The sequence below is a fragment of the Brachyistius frenatus genome, unplaced genomic scaffold (genome assembly GCF_029030835.1).
Source record: "Brachyistius frenatus isolate BFR_SWC_R1_liver_20210118 unplaced genomic scaffold, ASM2903083v1 Contig_169, whole genome shotgun sequence".
Taxonomy (NCBI): Eukaryota; Metazoa; Chordata; class Actinopteri; family Embiotocidae; genus Brachyistius; species Brachyistius frenatus.
The window spans coordinates 394,425-407,466 of record NW_027210768.1 but is presented as its reverse complement, the minus strand read 5'-3'; the positions used below and the strand labels follow the sequence as shown (position 1 = coordinate 407,466).

The following is a 13,042-nucleotide window of genomic DNA, read 5'->3' as shown; positions in this document are numbered from 1 at the left end:
AGATGCCGTGACAGCCAGTGGAAAAACAGGGTGTCGCAGGTTGACCCCACGTCTCTCATAAATACACATTTATTGAGCAAAAAATCCTTCTATTTTCATGTAATTACCGGTCGAGCCACAGTCAAACCTCCTGCCCCGCTTTTAATACAAACTGAACAACAATACAAAGGTTGATCAAAAAGTTCATAGGCTTTTACTTCTGCGCAGTACAGTGATGTACATCGAGCAGGATGAAGCTATGACCTTTGAGCTCAGGTTTTTGCAGTTCCTGAACATGTGTTTTTTTTAGCATTGGTTCGGGCGCATCTTCAATTTTACCATGGACCTGAAACTTGAGCAGAGAGCGCAACACATTTTGGCTCAAATTTCTGGGTAACAGAAAGAGTTTGCAGGGTGACAAATTCAGTGAGTAGGGGTTGTGGGGAGCCATAATTGGGTTGTTGTGGCCGACAAACTTGCCTGGTTGTCATGTCAACCAAAGTGCCACCGCTCCACAGATCAGTGGGTTTGCACTGAATGTTTTCCCTCAGGTGCCTCAGATCGTCACAGTAGAGCTCGGTGTCTTAAACTGGGGGATGAATTCACGGTGCACAACCCTGTGAATCGGTTTTGGACAGAGGTTCTACCTCGCCTGGCTCGTTGCTCCATTGCTGTAAACGTGCTGAAGCATTTCAAGGCTCTCAGCTGAAGCTAAAAATCATCTGCACGCTCTCTGCTCAAGTATTTGTAAATTGGAATACTTACTCACGAAGGTTAAAGCTCTCCACTGCTCTGTGCACATTTACCTGCAACAATAGCAGTCTCTGAACATTTTGATTGCCCTCTATGTAGGTTGTTTGTCTCATGATACTAACAATTGGAGATATTGTATGCCACAGTGACACAGCCTGAAAAGACCTAACCCTAACAGCAATAAAACAAATCTGATAAAAGTAATGGAACAGATATTGACACTGCTTTGTACTGTCAGTCCTTTAAGCAGTTTTAGACTAGATGGCATCTTAAAGAAGGATCTGGGATGAGAGCAACACAAATGTATGGCAAGATAAATCCAAAGGGTCTCAGAACGAGTTTCCCTTCATGAATTCTGATCTTTGCTGTTTTTTCTTGTGAATTACAGTAAATCTTTCTTTGACAAACATACCAATATGAAAAGGAAAACTCAATCACACACACAAGTGTGCTTGTATTAGATTAGATTAGATTAGATTAGATTAGATTAGATTAGATTAGATTAGATTAGATTAGATTAGATTAGATTAGATTAGATTCAACAGTTTAAGTACTGAGATGACAAAATGTATTTAAAAAAGGTTATTCCACGTTTTTATTACGAGCAACGTGACCGTCTATATAATTCTCTGGTGACCCAGTACTGATGTAGCATGCAGTCCCCAGGGTGATGGCCGGTTCATGGCATCTCTTCTTTTCATTACAGGCCCACTAGGTTTCCAAGAAAAGTGTCAGAGAATTTCCTTTAGAGGACTCCATTTACTATTCAGATAATTTCACAAATTATCCCTTTAAGTTCATACTTTGATTAAGTATAGTTCTAACAGTTTTATTTTAGAGTGCAGTCACAGGATAATTAGGATCGTTAAGGACTGAACAGCTCAATATAATCTGTAACCTCATGCCTGAGGCAGAAATATAATTATGAAAGGCCTGCTGAGCTTTTACTTTTACCCCTCTGAGAAAAGGCTGCTTACAGCCGCAGTCCATATTTTGACACGCAAGTGTTTGACAAGAAGGACTGATTTATATATTTCCTTGAGATTCACACCAGCGTTGTGCTGCCTATAAACCCAGCCTTAAAGCTGCACTAATCAATATTTTAATATTAATATTGGATCCTGTCAAGGGCGTCTCTCACACAAACCCACAGAGAAATGAGAAAATAATTTTTTACTAAATGTTGTAACTTTTTGAATACCATTACTTTATTAATAGGCAGTAACAGCACTTGGCGGAAGTTGAATCACAACACAATTTACCTATCAACATATACAACCAGAAAAAAAGAAAAACACCCTCTTTTATGTTTTGTTTTTTTCTTAAATAAATCACAGACAGAATTCGAAATGTAAACGTGGTCTCTGTATTTGAAGTCAAAGGTGCATAAATGAAACCTAAAACATTGGCTCTTATTATCTGCTTCCTTTTTCATGGTTTTCTTTCAAAGCTATGATGCTTCCTTGTCTATTATTTAAGCTCACAAGAAGACTGTTCAAATTTATGTTACACAGCTAAAAAAAGAAATTGGCCACAAAAAGATGCCAACAGCAGGAGCTGCTGTCCTCACAGACAGATTAAATACAAACAATATGTTTAGCTGTCAGTTTGCATTCAGTTTTTATTCAACCCTAATTCCCAAAACACTGAAGCCTCTATAATGCTCCGACTGCGGGTCTCTTGTAGAGTCAAAGTAAATTTCAGGGTTTTTTATTCACCTGACCTGGCGCTATTTGGACTAAACGTCCAACTCCAGTACTAACTTGACAGCGGGGAAATGTTCAAACAAACAAACAGTGCTCGTGCCCTTTTGTGATCCACATTTTGAGTTGGCCTTGATCGTGGAGAACTCCATTCAGCCTTGTTTGGAAAAAGTTAATAGTTTCCATGCTGTTGTCAAAAGCTCAGCATGGAGCCAATTCGGAGGGGGACCTCTGTTTTGATCTCTGTGTTGGCAGTGATGGGCTTCACTTATTCTACAGATGTACCCCATTATTGTGATGACTATTGTGATGTCATTTCTCTTTTCTTTTCTTTTTTTATAGATCTACTTTGAGATATTCTAGAGGTGTGTGCATGTCTGTTATTTGATTGGAAGTGACTGTTTTCTCACTGGTCATAATTGTGACCCCCATGTTTAAGAAAGCTTTCAAAGTGTTGTTGTTGGCTTCTGGGCAAGAAATTTAAATTTCAAAAGAAAAAATGTATAATCTTGGTTCAAATTTATCAACGTCATGTGAACAGTGTGAAAGGTCACATGACCAAATCAGTTTACCTCCTGCTTACACCTCTGGAAGACTGCTTTTTTCAGACTTAAAGGAGGTAAATAAAACACCTTCATTAACAGATAGAAATATCATATGTTTTATAAACAGTCTTTTAAGGGTCTAATACTAAAATGAAAAGGGTACAAAGTTTGTTTCTTAAGCAGCTCTAAGGAGTGAAATGCATTTGCTCAAACTGAAGGGGAAAATTTGAGAATAAATGGGAGAATCAGCCACAGACTGATTTGCCTCTTAAAAAGCTTTCCTCTGCCCAGATGCGGCTTTTTCTTCCAGGGTTGAATATTTGAAGCAGTAATCAGAGCTTTGAAAACAACGATATTCTTTCTGCACTTTACTGCATTTTTGTAATGCCCTGGTCACCACAGTCAAATTCCTGAAACTCCCTGTATGGAGCTTTTACAGGGAAATTAAATTGCTGATTTGGACGATGGAGGAAACACAGCGTTGCTTTGTGGCTTCGCTCATTAATGCGGCCTATTGTCAAAGATGTTACATCATCAGCACATACACAAAGCCAGGCTAAACATCTCTGTGCTCATCTTTCATGGAAACAGTTTGACACCGTATCTATAACCAGGTCGGTAGTGTGGGTCCTTGGTCCGATGAAATTCAAATGTCACTCTCTGTTATTACCAGGAACTCGATAAACACAGCAAATCATACAAGCAGGAAATGAAATAAAGACACAAGGTGTGAGAAACTACACAAAGTAAAACAGGAAATACAATGCCAGCTAGCTAGTTGTGAGCTCTGTCTGTCTGCTGTTTGGATACTTTTTTTTCCAAAAACTTCCAACAATTGGTCATTTTAGCAAATGCCTGAAAATGACTCCTGTAAGAAGTCACATTGGGAGCAAAAGGGGAAGTCAGGTGAGTTTGTACGAGAGCGACAAAATCTGCAAAGCCAAAAGTTCAGGTTGGATGGACGGGTCAACAAAACATCGGACCTCTGTTTGCATCGCTACTGACCTTCCTAATGTTCACAAAATGCTTGGTGAGCTATGATCTCTCCCTAAAACTAACCAAACCTTAAAAGATTGTGTCGTCACACCATAAAACTGGTTTATTTTTTAACACTAATGTGAAAAATGTTAAGAAACCACAGACAAATGATTGTCATTGTGATGGGACCATCAGACCTGAGAACCTTCAATCTGTTAAAACTAGAGAACATGGACACACACACACACTATATGTTGCTGTTGCTCTACGTTCATTTGGAGGACACTTGATGCACTGGCCGTGTACTTTTGTTTTTCAAAGCTTTAGCTATTTAAAATGCTGTCTAAAACTAAGACAGTCCTCTACTGCTGGAGTCATCCTTTCTCCTCCACATGCATACAAAAATGTACATTTCTAATTACTGCAAGGAGTTCTTTGAACAGTGAGCTTTATGTCACCTATTAACATGCATGATGCTGTTAAATTAGTAAGGCGAGAATTACATGCGGAGAAGCCAGTTCTGCTCTCGGTGGGAATTTTATTTCTATCCATTTATGCATCTCAGACAATCAGACTGTGGATTGAATAGAAATAGGAGAATGTTTAATGATTTTGAACCATCAAACATTCATGATACGAAATGACTGGAATACTTTAAAGAAATAGTTTTGATCAGTTTATTATTCTGAGTTTAAATTGATTTGATCTGGTCTGCAGTATTACTGTTTTTATTCATTTCCTTCCATACCTACCTTCCTACCAGGTACATCATGTCATGCTGACACTTGAGTCATTAGATAAGAAAACATCAATGGAAATTGCATTTATTTTAAAGAAAATAGAGCACAAGTTCACGTGTCGAGCAAAATATGCCACAAAAAAGGTTTAATTTGAGATTTTAAATGATCCACCAATGGATATAGGGCATGATTTACTAAGATCTCAAATAAAGGGTAGTAAATTGTGTGCTTTTTCCAAAAGTTTGCACATTTATTTTGCACCCATTTTGCAGGTGATTTACTAAGAGTATTTGCTTCACTGATATCAGATGCAAATCGCTGTATTTAAATGAGGGGTTTGTGTGTGTTAAAGTGAGTCCAGCGATGAAAAACAGAGCGACCGCAAAAAGAAAAGGAAATCTGATCCCATTGAAATAAAAAAAATATGAATATAACAAGAAGAAAACGCTCGGAGATTATCAGTCAATACTGTGGGAAAAACAAAAAGGTTTAATAATAGCACGAGTTTTCAGTGTCTCACAAGTGCCGCGGAGCCTTACGAAGTTACTTGTGAATTCTGCGGGACACATTCAGCACCTGTGACAGCTCACCTGAATAACTGGACTGGGCGGGATATCCAAGCAGCGATACGCTGGAACCTCCCAGAGGCAGGACAATGCTGCGTCGCAAGAAGTGTTTTAATGGCTGGTATTTTGTGGCTCCTCCTTGTTGTTGGCTGTCAATCATCATTCAGTTCATTCAATAACTCAGAAGTGTCATCGTTATACAAACGGTATGTGTGAATATTTTTTCCCACCAGTGTAAAGCCACGTTCTCTGCGTGTCCTGTAGTTTCCCTGCGTCTCCTTCTCACCACAATAAGAGCAGCCGTCTCTCCAGATTAGCCCTCCTGATTAAGACGAAAATACACACGCAACCACTTCTCCTATTTCTACTTTCAGGTTGAGTAAATATCGTTGCATGTGATTTTACACACGTAAACATTTAGGAAATCAGGCTCATAGAGCGTAAAATAAAATTTAAAAAAAATATTTGGACAGCTAGTTGCTTCACTGAATGTCAGACCTGACATGTTTAAGTATTCGTCATTAGGGCCCGAGCATCGGTGCGAAAGCCCTGTTGAATTTACATGTATTTTTCCTTCATATCCCATAGTTGCTATGTGATTTAAGTCAGGTCTCTGCTAGGGCCAGTCTGAGTCTTTGATTTTCTCCGGGGAAAAATCTTCTTTCAACGGGCAGCTGGTATGCTTTGGATCATTATCCCGCTCACCGATCTACTCCTGTTGCTTCAGTCATTTTTGGCAGATCTCTTTTTAGTTTGTGAATCCGTCAATAAAAAACAAGTTCATCCATACCAATGTTAAAAAAAAATAGCAAAAGAGCCTCAGACTGTGACATTCCCTCATCCACGCTTTATTGTTCCAACACAGTCTGCTACTTTCTGAACACAAATTTTAAACCAGATAATTTTTTCAGATTCTTGATTTTCAAAATAAAACTCAACTCCTAAAGCAGCTGCCTTTCTGCACAAATTCTTCTGCAAATTTCTGCTCATGCTTGTTCATCCTATTCCAAATGGTTAATGAACGGAGTTGTATCTTGTAAATGTTGTTCATCAGTCGTGATCCTTGCTGTTGTTTCTGTCTGTTTTGTTTTTTTATTTGGATCCATTTTTTTTTCTTCAATAAAGGCAGAAAAACAGTAAGTTTATATATAAGTGTAGTCAGAGAAGAAATACGAAAATGCTTCAATCATTCCTTTTCAGCAAATTTCAGAGAAACATCAAGTTTTCCTGTTTCTTTGTGTTCTGTGACGACAACAACAAATACCAAAAATTAGAGATTCACAGGAATCATAAAACACATTTAGCATTGAGCTTTAGCATTGAGCAAGCTGCAAATTTGCAGGGTGGTAAAGCTAGAACTGGTTTAACCCGCAAAAATATAACTGCTGATTCATGAATTCTCATGTTTACACTTTGTGAAAGTTCACAACATCAAAACGGTGGAATGATTTCAGAGTCTGTTCAGTAAGGATTATATACTGAGCTTTACCGGGTGTAATTCATTTTTCATGGAAGTCCATCCAGCAGTTGCTTAGATATTTCAGTCTGGAGTGACAGCTGTCTCCAGCGCCGTGCCACTAGTGCAACAAAACACAGGTTATGTGAATGATGGTTCAGCTCCGTTTAGCCGTGCCTGTTAGCCACAACAGTGATCCAGCATGCTGAACAAAATAACATCCTCAGAGAGACAGCTTGATATGATTTTGGGATGGCCTCTCCAATGTTTGTCATCTCACGTCAGCAGTAAACAAAATGATGTCGACGTGTACTGTAAATTACAATTGTGTGTCTTTGTGCCCTCAACAGATGGGAATCATACCCAAATATAAATTCGTGATGGCACTTTGGTTCTCGAACACAACAACGTGTCCACTCAGCGCATTAAAAAGTCACGTTTCCTGCCTATAATAACACGATTGTCGCTTCCAACCATCCCTCCTCACCGGATTCTGTTCCCTCCAGCTTCTTTCTGTTTCCCAGCCTTCAGTAAAATAGTGTAAAAGCATTTTTTTTTTTTTTTAATTATTTGATCTGTGTGACGTTTAACCACGCTGCCTTAAATCATAGCTCCCCGTCCCTGTGCCAGCAGTGATATAGTTTATATAGAGACTGGCCGGGAGTCCTCGGCAGGGTTTTTGTCCGAGACGGTGGGGCCGTTCTTTGACGTGGACCCCCAGCAGGTGTACACCGGCCCGCCGAGTACATGGCTGTTGCAGGTGTGCGTCACTTTGCCTTTAGGCTTACTCTTGCTGCGAGTTCTGTCGTGAGAAGAAGCAAAGATCTTCTTTTGATCGCAGCCCCGTTCTTGGAGCTGAATGTGGATGGGGTGTGGGGCTTGGTGGCCCGTGGCAGTGTGGACCCCCACTCGGTTTCCCCCGAGCTTGTGGTAGCATGAGAGAAGCAGGCAGTGCAGCTCCCGCTGGAAAGTTTTGTTGAAGAAGAAGTAGATGAACGGGTTGTAGATATGAGAGCTTTTGGCAAAGAGGGCGGGGAAAACAAAACCCTCAGGAGCCATGTCCCAGTGCTCATTGTGGAAAATGGAGATGAAGGACACGACAGCGTACGGCGCCCAGGCAATCACAAAACCCAAACTAATGCAGAAAAACATCTGGAAGAGGAAGTAAGAGAGTAGGGGGGATCATTTTGTAAACTGGAAACACACCAATGCTGTAAAAGCAGAAACGTAATGAATCATCTTTTATGACGCACACAAGTAAATAAAGGCAGCAAGAAGCACGTGTCCTGGGAAACAATCCTCTTGCAAAAAACAGAGTAATGGTCATGCGGTGAAACAGTGAACAACGTCCTATGTTAACATTTTCCTCGTAATGAATGTCTTACAGTCATGTGAATAAAAAATGACAGCATTGGTCACATGATTCTATTTTCAGGAGCAAAACTATAACGTAGCATTAGAGCCACATAAAAGAAAAGAAAAGGGAAAGACATTTTTTTACATTTTGCATTTCAAGAATAATGTTGAGATTTCAAGATTAAAGTCAAACTTCTAAGAATAAATCAACCATACTAGCTTTTGCAGATATATTTCTACAAAACGCCTTGTGTAGATGAACTGGGGACATAGTATTGCAGATTTGGTTTAAATAACAGGGACATTATCTGTCTTTTACCACATAAAAACAGTATGTTTATAAGCATTAGGTGTAACCATCGATATCTCTGCATGTCTGATTCAGTTTGCAATATTGGTGCTATGTGTTTCAAGTTTGCGGGGTTTCTCCTTCTGAACAGACACATTTTTCAGTACTGTCACTTCAAAGTGAGAGCCAGAATCTTTTATTTTCTTTGAATATTTTCTAACCTCAACCTCCAGGTCTTCAACCTCCAGGTCTGGAGGTTGAAGACCTGGAGGTTGAAGACCTGTGGAGGTTGAAGACCTGTGGAGGTTGAAGACCTGTGGAGGTTGAAGACCTGGAGGTTGAAGACCTGGAGGTTGAAGACCTGTGGAGGTTGAAGACCTGGAGGTTGAAGACCTGTGGAGGTTGAAGACCTGTGGAGGTTGAAGACCTGGAGGTTGAAGACCTGTGGAGGTTGAAGACCTGGAGGTTGAGGACCTGGAGGTTGAAGACCTGGAGGTTGAAGACCTGGAGGTTGAGATACCACCAATTAAAGGTAGAATTTTTTTTTTCATAATTTCTTTCACTAGTCTTTGCTTTTTGTTCTTATAGATTCATGGGAAATGTTCATATCCAGCATGGGGAAAAATGACTGGTTCGGCTTATTTTTAATTAATGACGGGATTATTGTCCGATGGACAGCTAGAAAACTAATAAGAAGGGCCGACTTCATGTAGCAAAACCAAAATAACTGTATTGACTTCGTATTTCCTGAGAGAAGTTGAATGGGAGCCTGTGGAGCTGGAGGCTTTTTGGAGCCGACCTCGAGCAACGCTCGGCGGTATTGCAGCTGAAAGCGCTTCCGCATCGGCCTCGTTTTTCAGACCCAGAAGCTTTGTCCACTTTTATATACAGTCTATGGTCAAGTCGCAATAAATCAACCGCATCTCACCATGGAGAGTCGCTTCTCCGAAGGACGCAGGTTGTTGCGGATGCCTCTTGAGGACAGCGAGGAGGAGAAGCGAGACACCTCGTAGAGGATCCGACACTGTGACGCGACGATGAGGATGACAGGAACCAGCGTGAAGCAGGCGAAGGAACAGATGACATAGAAGGCGTCCTTTGCTGAGGTATGATAACGCCTCCAGGCAACGGTGCAGGACAGTCCGTAAGGCTCAGGGACGTACTCGCCCCAGCCAAACAGAGGGAAGCTGGACCACACCGTGGCGACCAGCCAGATGCAACAGCACACTAGCCGAATGTCGACTCCTTTGAGCCACTCTGCTGTGAGAAAGAAACAAACCTGGATTACAGACTGGACATGTATACAATCCACGACTCAGCTGATCTAGTACTTCATTTTAGGACATGACATGACATGACGACTTTTTCTTGCCAGAAGTTAGATAAATATGAAACTACAGTCAACAGCTGGTTAGCTTAGCTTCGAATAAAGACTAGAAATAGTGGGAAACAGTTAGCATGGATCTGCGGAAAGCTAAAAATATGAACCAACAGGGACCGGTGAATGTTCCAGGGGATTATGTGCTCGACTGTTTCTTGGATGAGTTTCGTAATTTTCAAAGTTCAAAACACGGGAGACATCTGAGAATAAAAACTGTAAAGTTTATTCCACCGGTCCGTTGCTGCAGAGAAATACGAGGTGTGACCAAAACGTTCCCAGACTGTTCCTGTTGCGCATGAGAAGCAAAAAGTCATGTGTACGGAGCAGGAGGAAGCTATGACCTTCATACGTACGTAGTCCAATTTACATTGCTGGATCAACATCAGCCCCTGAGTCACACACGTTGTTGTGACCGCTAGTATTCGTGCATTTGCAATTTCACAATGGCCTTGAAACTTGAGCAGAGAGCACACGTCAAAATGTGTGTTAAACTTAGGAAGTCTGCAACAGAGACCCTTAATGTGCCTCAGAAAATCAACGTCAATGAAGCACTGAGACTGGAGACGTGGTTTAAGGACATCCACGTTTCAAGAGAGCAAAGCGACCCCGAGAGTCTGACCGCCAACACGGAGTTCTACTTTGACGTTCGGAGGCATCTGAGGGGAAACATCCAGCGCTGAAGATCTGAATTTAACGTGGTGGCGCTTTGGTTCTCGAACACAACAACGTGTCCACTCAGCGCTTTAAAAAGGTCACACGTTTCCTGCCTATACTAACACGATTGTCGCTTCCAGCCATCCCTCCTCACCGGATCCTGTTCCCTCCAGCTTCTTTCTGTTTCCCAAAAATGTTACACCAAATCTGATGTTTCTTCTCTGTGGTGAAACTTAGACTACTTACACACAAAGGATTTAGCTTCCTTCTGCATCACTGCGCCGTGCTCTCTGCGTGCGCAACACCACCAGTTTCTGAACTTTTTGATTGCGCCTCATTTTAACAGATGAAGTCTTACTCGTGCCATAAATTCATATTTTGAAAATTGTATGCTTGTTGGGTTAATGTAGGATCTCCTGCATCCAGTCACATGTTTGTTCTGTTTTCAAATTAATAGTCTCTCCCTCACTTTGCTCGATCTACACAAAGAAGATCCAGTATTGAGCATAAAGGGTTTCGTGGGTAACTTTGATTAAGGATTATTACATTTGTTTGTCCTTGCACCATCAAACCTTTGACTGTCTGTAACAAATCAACAACAACCGCCCCAACCGTAAACCAAGCTGTAGCAGGTCTTCAGGTAGCGGATGACGCTGATGGCCGTGATGGTGAACATGCCACACAGGCCGAAGATGTAGCAGCCGAGGCTGTAGTAAACACACGTGACGTGCTCTCCCAGCCAGGCGTGGTGGAAGGAGGATAGGATGGAGAGGGGGTAGAAGCAGATGCAGCAGAGGAAGTCGACCACGGCCAGGTTGACGCACAGCAGCTCCGAGCCCACCATCTTCTTCCTCCTACGGTAACAGATCAGCAGCACCAGCCCGTTGCCCAGAACGGAGAGCAGAACTGTGCAGCGGAGAAGAAGACCGGAGTCAAAAAAGGATTCAATTAAACATGCATTCATTTTTTTAAATGTTGGCCACTTGGAGGCAGCACAAATGTAAACACAAAACGGAGATTATTGCCTTATAGAGATATATTCATTTATAAATCAACTAGACAGAAAGCAATATTTTATCGAGAGTGGAATTTTAATGGTTTTAAAAGTTGCTCTCGTTTTTTGACATTAATTTACAAAAATCTACAGTATGTGTATTTCCCATAGCAATAAGAACATCTAATTGGCTCCTCATGAGAACATAGTAGGGACAGCATGCAGACTAACTACAGTATTAACATTTGATCCGGCACCTGGCAGTGCATGCAAGTGTACAAGTGTCATTACTGCAAAACACACTCACACACATCCATTAGTCTAATTGCTCTCACTCTGCTATAATCAGCCTCATGATTCACCGAGCCCTGCGGGTCAATAAAACAATACGTCAAATATAAAGTTCAGGACGCACAGAATAATAATTGAAACTGTATCTTGGGTGTAAAATAAAACATTTGTTAAGACCACAAAGCTACATAAGGGAGAGAAAAGGAAAACTGAATGTGTATTGCTTTGCTGAAAATAGGTTATGAAATCTGCCAGAGGACTTTCCTAATGAACCTTACAGATCAAATCCATTTATTTCCTTTAGTTTCAGGAAATACTACTTTGAAAGTGACTTTTGAAATAATAAAAGTGTATTTGTGTTTCATTTTAGCAGATAAAAAAAAAAATCACATATTCTAACAATGAGTCTGTGGCCACTGGCTAGTGAAGGACAGAGAGGTAAGAGAGAAAGGGAGAGAGCAGTTAAATGCACATACCGACGAGGAGAACGGCCAGTCCCACACATATGTCAGCAGCAGGGGTGAGTTTGGATGTGAAGGCAGAGATTGTCCGGTTGTCACTGGAGGAGTTCAGAGGCATCGGTTGTTCCTGACGCTGCAGCGGGTAAAATCCGGACACGTCTCTCAAAGTGAGATATGCGTGTGCCTGAAGCTGACTTTCTTTTATGCGGGGCTGGTGCGTCGTCATGGTAACTTGGAGCATGAGGTGTGTTAAAACACATGCAGGAAGTGATCCGATCCAGAAGGGTTAACTCGTCTGTCGGGAGGAAAGGTCTCTGCTCCAGTAGGTATGGAGTCCCAGAGGCGACAAACGTCACCGACTGTCAATCAGATGAGTGGCAACAACAATAAACATTTGGGTAGACAGAAATAAAGAGTCTTTAAAATGTTGATTCATTTTTAATCTAGACTAGGTTGGAAATTATTTTGACCATTTATTCTATAGCTCTTTTGAGGTTCAATCTTCTCACATTTTATCTTTCCTTTTTATATCTTTTAGCAGGGTTTTTTTTTCCAACTTTTTAAAAAAACTCTTAAACCAAATATTTTGTTTTTGGCCACTTGAGGGCAAGTTCTAAAAACCACTTTGACCTTTTAGATGATGTGTTGACTCAGAGCAGTGGTGCTGGTGATCAACAAATTAAAAATGATGCCCTCAGTGTACAACAACAAAACACAAAAATTAAATAAAAACAATGAACGATAGAACCACGTATCACCAGCAGAGCCTGCTAAAGTACCACTGCTTAGCTCAGCAATTTTCATCATGGACCTTTTTAAGTGCAGAAATAGGAAGAAGAGCCTAAAACACTGGGAACTAACATATAACTTCACTGCCTGTAATGCATCCTGTATGT

At 41.0% G+C, this 13,042-nt stretch overlaps 2 protein-coding genes across 2 annotated transcripts in view; one reads left to right on the top strand and one right to left on the bottom strand.

The window, feature by feature from the left end:
* LOC138631932 (acyl-CoA:lysophosphatidylglycerol acyltransferase 1-like) overlaps nucleotides 1–13,042 on the top strand; it is a 191,940-nt gene that overhangs the window by 74,174 nt on the left and 104,724 nt on the right. The gene's annotated exons all lie outside the window — the stretch shown is intronic.
* Nucleotides 6,092–12,264, bottom strand: opn8c (opsin 8, group member c). The gene is made up of 4 exons (XM_069717117.1): nucleotides 12,162–12,264; nucleotides 11,013–11,306; nucleotides 9,294–9,625; nucleotides 6,092–7,872 (listed from the first exon to the last, which is right to left on the bottom strand). Exons 1-4 carry the CDS (start codon nucleotides 12,262–12,264, stop codon nucleotides 7,363–7,365), a joined length of 1,239 nt encoding a protein of 412 aa, XP_069573218.1. The 3' UTR covers nucleotides 6,092–7,362.